The sequence below is a fragment of the Prionailurus bengalensis genome, chromosome X (assembly GCF_016509475.1).
Source record: "Prionailurus bengalensis isolate Pbe53 chromosome X, Fcat_Pben_1.1_paternal_pri, whole genome shotgun sequence".
Lineage (NCBI taxonomy): Eukaryota > Metazoa > Chordata > Mammalia > Carnivora > Felidae > Prionailurus > Prionailurus bengalensis.
Genome location: NC_057361.1, coordinates 45,310,516 through 45,319,641, shown reverse-complemented (window position 1 = coordinate 45,319,641; position 9,126 = coordinate 45,310,516). Strand labels below are relative to the sequence as shown.

Below are 9,126 nucleotides of genomic sequence, written 5' to 3'. Positions count from 1 at the left end.
TTTTTAAAAATTAAAATAAATTGATTTTAATGAATTTGAATGCTGGCTTCCTTTTCTGTTGGGCATAAATATTCAAGCATCAGCATCTCTATTTCTATTAAATAGTTCAGGTAACAAACCAATTATTATGAGCAATAAGCTAGACATTGTGCTACATGCTTAGGGTACAAAAGTGAAGACACACATAGTCCCAACCTTTTCTAACAGTCTAGTGAAACAATAAAAATAATTCACATTGACTCCATGTCTATGACTTATTTATGAGTGATAGAAGTATTTTTTTTTAATTTTTTTTTCAACTTTTTTTTTTAATTTATTTTTGGGACAGAGAGAGGCAGAGCATGAACAGGGGAGGGGCAGAGAGAGAGGGAGACAGAATCAGAAACAGGCTCCAGGCTCCGAGCCATCAGCCCAGAGCCTGACGCGGGGCTCGAACTTACGGACAGCGAGATCGTGACCTGGCTGAAGTCGGACGACTGCGCCACCCAGGCGCCCCTGATAGAAGTATTTTAAATGGACCTTATTTAGTTTTCACAATAGTGCTATGAATTAGTATTAATTTCACCCTGTTACTGAGATTTAGACAAATTAAATAACCTTTATAAGCCCCAAATCACACAGCTATCGAATGGCAGAGCTGGAATTTAAAAGCACGTTGGCCTGGTTCACCATGATGTTAGTCTTTCAAAACACGTCATTTCAATATCAGCAGGGAACTCCCACATAATGTAAGAGGTGATACTACCTAACAAGCTGCATGGATGCTGTGAGTGCCAGAGGACAGGTGCTGTGCCCAAACATCCAGGTATGATGTCAGGAGACACTGCCAAGGAGACACATGAACAAAATATCCCTGTGCTTCCTTTAAAAGATCAAAAAACTGGTGAGGTAGCTCTGACTTAGAGATTTACAGTAGTAATCTCAAGAAATACCAAGAGATCCCTCAGAGAAGGTCCTAGTGAAGGAGACTTCATGCCGACCATCAAGCACAGGCTCAGGAATTACAACAGCATGTCTTCCAGTGCTGTAATAGCCAGCATGAAGGAGAGCACAATGTCTTCATTCTGCATTTCATCTTGATCTGTTGCCTAGCCAGACTTATACCTGATTTTTTTCTCCCCTCCCCCAAAACTGAAGAACTTTATTGAAAGCTACGACTGGTAGAAACTCCAGATTTTTGCTTTAAAGTCAGCTAACAACATCTTCCAGATTTCCCTAGTACTGCACATTCTTGTCTCTATTTTAAAAACTTTGAGATCCAAAACCAAATTAAAAACTTAGCTGGCAAAATCCTGCTCAAAGATCTAGCTCTCATACTATTTATTTTTCTAAATTTCACATCTATACCTTTTATCTCTATATTCTCTATGCTATACATTACATCACTGTGCATTATTGATTTTATAACTGGAAGAATGCACCCCTTAATCCCCTTTGCCTATTTCATGCGCCCTTCTACCCCCTCCACTCAGGCAACCATTGTTTGAGTTTGTTCTCTATAGCTATGTTCTCTGCATCTATGACCAAAACTCCTAGTTTGTAAGTTTGTTAGATTGTTAGTTTGTCTTGTTTTTTAGATTCTACATATAAGTGAAGTCATACATAATTTCTCTATTTGACTTATTTCACTTAGTATAATACCCTCTAGGTCCATCAATGTTGCAAATAGCAAGATTTCATTATTTATGACTAATATTCCATTGTATGCATATACTACATCTTCCTCATTTTATATATCAATGGACATTTAGGTGGCTCCTATATCTTAACTACTGTAAATAATGCTGCAATAAATTTAGGGGTACATATGCCTTTTTGAATTAGTGTTTTCATTTTCTTTGGATAAATATTTAGAAGTGGAGTTGCTGGGTTGTAATATAGTTCTATTTTTAATTTTTTGAGAAACCTCCATACTGTCTTCCATAGTGATTGCACCAATTTGCATTCCCACCAACAGTATATGAAGGATCTTTTTTCTCCACATCCTCGCCATTCTGATAGGTGAGGTGATATATCAAATTGTGGTTTTGACTTGTATTTCCCTGATGGTTAGTAATGTTGAACATCTTTTCATGTGTCTGTTGACCATGTGTATGTCTTCCTTGGAAAAGTCTATTCAGGTCCTCTGTCCTTTTTTAATTAATTAATTAATTAATTAATTTTACTGTCTTTTGTTTAATTTTATTTTTTAATTTACTCCAAATTAGTTAGTATGTAGTGCAACGATGATTTCAGGAGTAGATTCTTTAATTCCCCTTACCCATTTAGCCCATCCCTCCTCCCACACCCCCTCCAGTAACCCTTGTTGCATCCACACGACTCCTGAAACAGAATGCTACGGGCACCAGTGACAGTCACAACAAAGTTTATTACAATGAGAGGCAAGGCCGACCGATCGGGACCAACACTCTTGATAAGAGTGCGGCCTCGAACAGCCGGGGTACAGAGTTTTTATAACCGATCACATCGTTTTATCATCACCTGGGAACAGAACAAAGAAACAGTTTCCAGATGAGTTAGAAACAGTTGCCTAATGAGGTGTTTACTTTAGACTTTCTGCCTCTAAGTTGCAACCAGTGGATCTCCTTGACCCTGCCTCTGATGCTCTTTTCTTTGAACCTTTGTTTCCTTAATTGGTGAAGTCTAATTTACAAGAGTATGAGGCATAATTTATAAGAGTAAAGCAAGGCTGTTATCTCTTAACCTTCAATGTCAACACAAAGCTGTTATTTTTCAAGCTAAGCATTAGCCCTACACTACAATTTAACCCTTACATTTCCCCCTTTTCTTGTCAGTGAATCAATCCCTTGATTCATCATTAGGAACTAAGGGGATATAATTGGACCTGATCATCATAATTTTTATTTCACTAACTCGCTTCTTGACATATTGTACTAACCAATTGATAATGCATGGGCCAATAGTTAAACCGAGAAGTAACAATAGCAGTGGCCCAGCTATGGCTGTAAGCAGTGATGTGAGCCAGGGGGACCAAGAGAATAAACTCTGATACCAATTATTGCTGGCTTCCCTGGCACGTTCCCTGGCCCTAAGATTATCCCTGACCAAACTGAGAGTGTCTCAGATTACTCCGGAATTGTTCGCATAAAAACAGCACGTTTCTCCGAGGGCCACGCAGAGGCCCCCTTCCTTCATGAAGAGTAAATCAAGCCCTCTTCTGTTTTGTAATACAACCTTGGCTAAAGAGTCTACTTGGTGTTCTAGCCAAGAAATTGAAGTTTCCAAGTAGCCTAGGTCTCGGTCCACTTGCTTGCTTACAGTTTTGAAATTTTGGTCCCCCACAATGAGTCCAGCAGTTCCAATAGCTGTGGATCCCGCAATTCCCAGTCCCACTAGGAGTGGAATGAGGACTGGTGCTGCCCTTTTTACCCTGGAATGTCCTTCAAATAGACGTAGATGTTCTCTCCCCGCTTCTCCGCTATATAGGTATATTTGTGGGAGAATATGAACTAGGATACAAATCTCTTGGGTGCCGACCCCAAAGTATGCGGCTGCAATGCAGGGGGTAATTCCTGATGAGCAAGCAAACCAGGCTCCAGTAAGGGCTCGGTATGCTATACTTTGGGCGCTATCAGTATCTGAACTACTTGGAATATACACTTCTGCACAAGAGTTTTTGTAAGGGGAGTTCTGCCAATTATATTCTTGGGACACTATACACCAACCCTGCCCTTGGAGGTCTCCTAGGGTTAAAATTGGTCGTGAACCCCAAGGGCACAATGTTGTGCTTGGATTTAGCAATTTCACGACATGCTTTTCTATGTCTTGTCCAATGCTAGCATTTGTAGCCACTCCCACATAATATGGGGGTTTAAGGTTTAAACACAGCCAACAATCTTGTACAATCTCAGTGTGAGATGAATTTAGCCAAGCATACATAGAATCTACTGCATCTAGCCAATGCGTCTCAGGGGAGAACGGGTTCTGGATATGACCTGTAGTTGGTAATTCCAACTTTGTGGGGGCACCCGATTGTGAGGTAGGTTGGGAAGGGACAGTCAGAAAGAGTGGGGGGTGTAAAATCATATCCTTGTTTGGCCCTACCGGATTGGGTGGAGTTTTTCTTTTAACCCGTTGTATAGTAAAGGAAATGCCCTTGTCAATTCCTGGAGCATACATCCTGAGACCCCAAGTGTGTCCAGTGTCCCAGGAAGAGGAAAAGGTACTGGAACTAGAAACCTTTTTTAAACATATTTTTGTTGGGTTACATTTTCCTTGAGTCTTACATTTGGGGTCTGGAGTTCTAAGGAGGGTGATTAAGGGATCATGGCCCTGTCCTGCCAGCCAGGGGGCCAGCGTTTCACAACCCCATTTTGCACAATGGTATTGGCCTCTTCCTTCACATTCGACCTTTCTATTTGCAGGGCAACTGTATAACCCTAGTATGTTAGCCAATTTTTGTTCTTGATCCCTGTGTCCGCATCCATAGGTAACCATATAGGGGTTTTCGGGGACCGGAGGAGCGAAGCCCGTTGACTGTTTATAATTAGTAACTAAAGTCCCCCATGAGTCCCCCACCAAGTCGCATAAATCAAACAAAAAACAAGGCACAGTGGAAGAGGTATTAGATGCTATCACCTTTCCCGTGACAGTGTCCCTGAGTTCCCATTGTTATGGCCAAAAAGATAGGGGATGCAATTCCATACAGTCCCCCACACTTATCACCATACAAACCCAGAAAATTATTATTATTCCCACATCAGTCTTAGCTTTAAAGGATCTTCTGGATGCCTTTGAACCTTCCATTGCTGTTTGTTATCTGGTTCTGTATCAGTCTGGGTTGTTCCCGCCTTCACGCAGTTTTTCTTAACCTGAGAGTAATGAATCCAGGTTCGGACACCATCTACCTTCACGGCCGTGGGCATAGTCAGAATCACGGTGTGTGGTCCTTTCCAGCGCGGCTCCAGGGTTTTAGGCTCGTGCCTTTTGACCCAGACTAAGTCTCCTGGTTGAAAGGGGTGGGGAAGAACAGGAGGATGAGTGAAGGCTTCTCTCAAGGCCCTGGTTATTTCCTTCTGTACATGTTGCAGGGCCATGAGCGAAGCCAGCAAATGGTCCTGTTCCAACTGTTCCATTACATCGTCTCCTAGCCTCGGCAGGATAGGTGGAGGTCTGCCAAATAAAATTTCATAAGGGGAAAATCCCTTGACAAATGGAGTACAATGTGCTCGCAAAAGGGCAAAAGGCAGGACATCAACCCAATTTTCGCCTGTCTCAAGGGACAATTTGGTTAAGGTCTCTTTTAGGGTCCGATTCATCCTTTCTACTTGACCCGAGCTCTGGGGTCTATATGCACAACGTTATTTCCAATCTATTCCCAATGCCTGGGCTAGACCCTGGGACACCTGCGCCATGAAGGCCGGGCCATTGTCTGATCCTATGCTCAGAGGCAGCCCGAATCTAGGGATTATTTCATTTAATAATTTCTTTCTTTTTTTTTTTTTAATTTATTTTTGGGACAGAGAGAGACAGAGCATGAACGGGGGAGGGGCAGAGAGAGAGGGAGACACAGAGTCGAAACAGGCTCCAGGCTCTGAGCCATCAGCCCAGAGCCTGACGCGGGGCTCGAACTCACGGACCGCGAGATCGTGACCTGGCTGAAGTCGGACGCTTAACCGACTGCGCCACCCAGGCGCCCCTCATTTAATAATTTCTTAACTGTCGCCTGAGCCGTTTCTGATTTAGTGGGGAATGCCTCGACCCACCGGAGAAGGTGTCTACAAAAACAAGGAAATATTTATAGCCGTATTTCCCTGGTTTAATCTCAGTAAAATCTACTTCCCAAAAGCGGCCTGGCTCAATTCCTCTATCTCTTTTAGCTTCTGAAACCTTCCTATTTGCACCCTGATTCACTTGGGCGCAACTTACACACCTTTCAACCACCTCTTCAATCTCTTTTCCCAGCCCTTGTGCCCTGAACTTCTTCCGCACTAATTCCGCCATCTTCGTTTTTCCCAGATGACTCCCTTGGTGGAGTTGACCCACCATGCGCCGCCCAAGTGCCGCGGGTAAGAGTATCTTACCTTCAGGATCCTGAAACCACATTTGTCCCAGCATCTTACTTCCCCCTTTTCTGGAAATCCACTCCAAATCTTTAGGAGTGTAACTGGGCTCCAGTGGAAGCAGGGGCTCTGTCAAGATCGGTAGCTCCAAGGCACTTTCACTTTTAGTTAGGGCAGCTTCTTGGGGTGCTGCATCAGCCAGGCGGTTTCCGACTGCCTCTAGGGAGTTGCCTTTTTGATGTCCTGGGCAGTGAATGATTGCCAGCCTTGCAGGTTCCCAGATGGCTGCTAGAAGATCTAAAATTTCAGCTTTATTTTTGATGGCCTTGCCTTCTGCTGTGAGGAGACCACGCTCTTGATAAATGGATCCGTGTACATGCGCGGTTGCAAAAGCATAGCGGCTGTCCGTATAAATGTTAACTGACTTGTTTCTTCCAAGTTTTAGGGCTTTTGTTAGTGCGATGAGCTCTGCGCGTTGGGCTGAAGTTCCTGGGGGGTCTGTTGTTATAAAACTTCACGGTCTGTCGTCACCGCAGCACCGGCATACCTTTGCCCTTGAAACACAAAACTACTGCCGTCTGAAAACATGCTGATATCAGGGTCATGTAAAGGAATGTCCGTAAGATCAGAGCGGAGGGACGAGATCGTTGCCAAGGTTTCTGGGCAAGAGTGTAGAGGGGGATTCTGCCCTTCAGGCAGCAAAGTGGCTGGGTTTAAGGTTGTGGGAGCACAAAAATGTATTCGGGGCTGGTCGAGTAGCAATGCTTGATATTGGGTAATCCGAGCATTTGACAGCCATCGCTCTGGGGGAGCCCGCAGTAAAGTTTCCACTTCATGGGGCCCCGTGACAATGCTTGCCCCAAGGTTAGTTTGCATCTTTAACTAGAAGCGCAGTGGCGGCAATTTGTCGAATGCATGGGGGCCACCCGGAAGCGACTGGATCCAGCCGTTTTGATAAATAAGCCACTGGTGGGCGCCAAGGTCCTAGGGGCTGAGTCAGAACTCCCTTGGCTACCCCCCCTTTTTTGGCTGCAAACAAATGGAATGGCTTCGTGGGATCTGGCAGGGCCAAGGCTGGTGGGGTCATGAGAGCATCTTGTAAGGCTTGGAAGGCTTTAGTTTGAGTCTCTCCCCACATGAAGGATTCTGGAGACCCTTTGAGGGTGGCATACAAAGGGGCTGCCAGTTCAGCAAAGCCAGGTATCCATAGTCTGCAGTAGCCTGCCGCCCCAAGGAACTCGCGGACTTGTTTGCGAGTTTTAGGCTGAGGAATATCGAGTATAGCCCGAATTCTTTGTTCACCAAGATAGCGCTTACCTTTTTTAAGGTTGTAACCTAGATAGGTCACTGCAGTATGACAGACCTGTGCTTTTCTGGCTGACACTCGGTACCCCAGTTTTTGTAGAAGACTCAAGAGTCCTTTGGTGGCATTCAGGCATTCTAAATGAGAAGGGGCCGCCAACAAGATATCATCATATTGTAATAGAGTTACCTGTGGGTTGGAGATCCGAAATGGCTCTAAATCTTGGTGCAGGGTTTCATTAAAAAGAGTAGGAGAATTTTTAAATCCCTGGGGGAGTCACGTCCAGGTGAGCTGCCCGGCTTTTCCCTCTTCAGGATCAGTCCATTCAAATGCAAATAGTGGCTGGCTTTGTGGGGCCAGCGGGATGGCAAAGAAGGCATCTTTTAAGTCCAGAACTGTATAATACACCTGAGAAGGGGGAAGCAGACTAAGGAGAGTATAAGGGTTGGGTACAGTGGGATGAATGTCCATTACCCTGGCATTTACTGCTCTTAGGTCTTGAACTGGCCGGAAATCGGATGAATTAGGCTTCCGGACAGGAAGAAGCGGAGTATTCCATGGCAACTTGCATGGGATCAAAATGCCAGAGTCGCACAAACGCTTGATGTGAATAGCGATTCCCCGCCTAGCCTCCCAGGACATGGGATATTGTTTTAGTCTTACCGGAAGTGCAGATGCCTTAAGTTCCACTATTATGGGAGCTTGATGAATTGCCAGCCCAGGTGGATTGGTTTCAGCCCATACCTGGGGAAAATCTGCCTGGAGGCTTTTAAGGAGGGGATCGACTGCATGGACATTTTCATTAGGCACTGGAGTGAGCTGGCCCTCTTCCCCAAGTGGCACAGTCACCATTACTGTTGTTGGGCCATCCTGGCCGACTTTAAATATGCATACCCCCTTCAGTGAATTTCAAAGAAGCCATTAGTTTATGCAGTAGGTCTCTACCTAGTAATCCAGGGTAGAGGCATTCAGGCATGATTAGGAAAGAATGTGTAACAGTTTTACGGCCTAAATCTACTTGTCGTTCAGTGGTCCATTTACAAGTCTGGGACCCAGTTGCTCCTTGCACCAGGGTTGCCCCTTGCCTGGTGGGGCCAGGATCTTGTTTTAAAACTGAAAAGGTTGCCCCAGTGTCCACCAAGAAGGTCTTAGGCTGGCCCCCTATATTAACAGTAACCAACGGCTCAGAAGGGGCCACCGAGCCATGGCCCCGTCAGTCGAAATCGACTCCCATCACAGATACCTGGGGTGGCCGAGTTTTGCGTTGGGCTAAGTTGGGGCAATCCTTTTTCCAGTGTCCCTCTTGTTTGCAACATGCACACTGATTTTTTCCTAGTGACACTTTAACCCTTTGTTTATCTTTTTTCTTTTGTTCAGACCAGAATTCTTTGGGCGTTCCGGGTCCTCTTCCCTCACGGGCATCCAGGATGGCTGCCACCACCCTGCTTAATTTTTTTGTCTGTCTTTCTTCCTGAGAATCCCTATTGTTGAAAACCTTTTGGGCTATTTCAACTAACTCAGATAAATTTTTTCCTTCAAACTCATCTAATTTTTGTAACTTTTTCCGAATGTCTGGGGCTGCCTGTGAGACAAAAGCCAGATTTAATGCCCTTCTGTTTTCAGGTGCCTCAGGGTCAATAGGGGTAAAGGTGCGGTACGCCTCCATGAGCCTTTCTAAGAAGGCTGAGGGGCTTTCCTCAGCTCCCTGAATTACTTCTGTTACCTTAGACATGTTTGTGGGCCGGCGGGCGGCCGCTCGGAGACCTCCCAGTAGAGTCTGGTGAAATAGGGTTAATGATT

General features: G+C 44.9%; 1 protein-coding gene across 1 annotated transcript; it reads right to left on the bottom strand.

Annotated features, from left to right (window-relative positions):
• Nucleotides 1-3,081: 3,081 nt before the first annotated feature.
• LOC122477060 (endogenous retrovirus group S71 member 1 Env polyprotein-like) lies at nt 3,082-4,458 on the bottom strand. Its single transcript, XM_043569978.1, has one exon. The coding sequence runs from the start codon at nt 4,456-4,458 to the stop codon at nt 3,082-3,084; it is 1,377 nt and encodes a 458-aa protein (XP_043425913.1).
• Nucleotides 4,459-9,126: the final 4,668 nt, after the last annotated feature.

Excerpts from the sequence above, each read along its gene's own strand:
- LOC122477060 (XM_043569978.1), bottom strand. The coding sequence starts at position 4,458 with ATGGTTACCTATGGATGCGGACACAGGGATCAAGAACAAAAATTGGCT.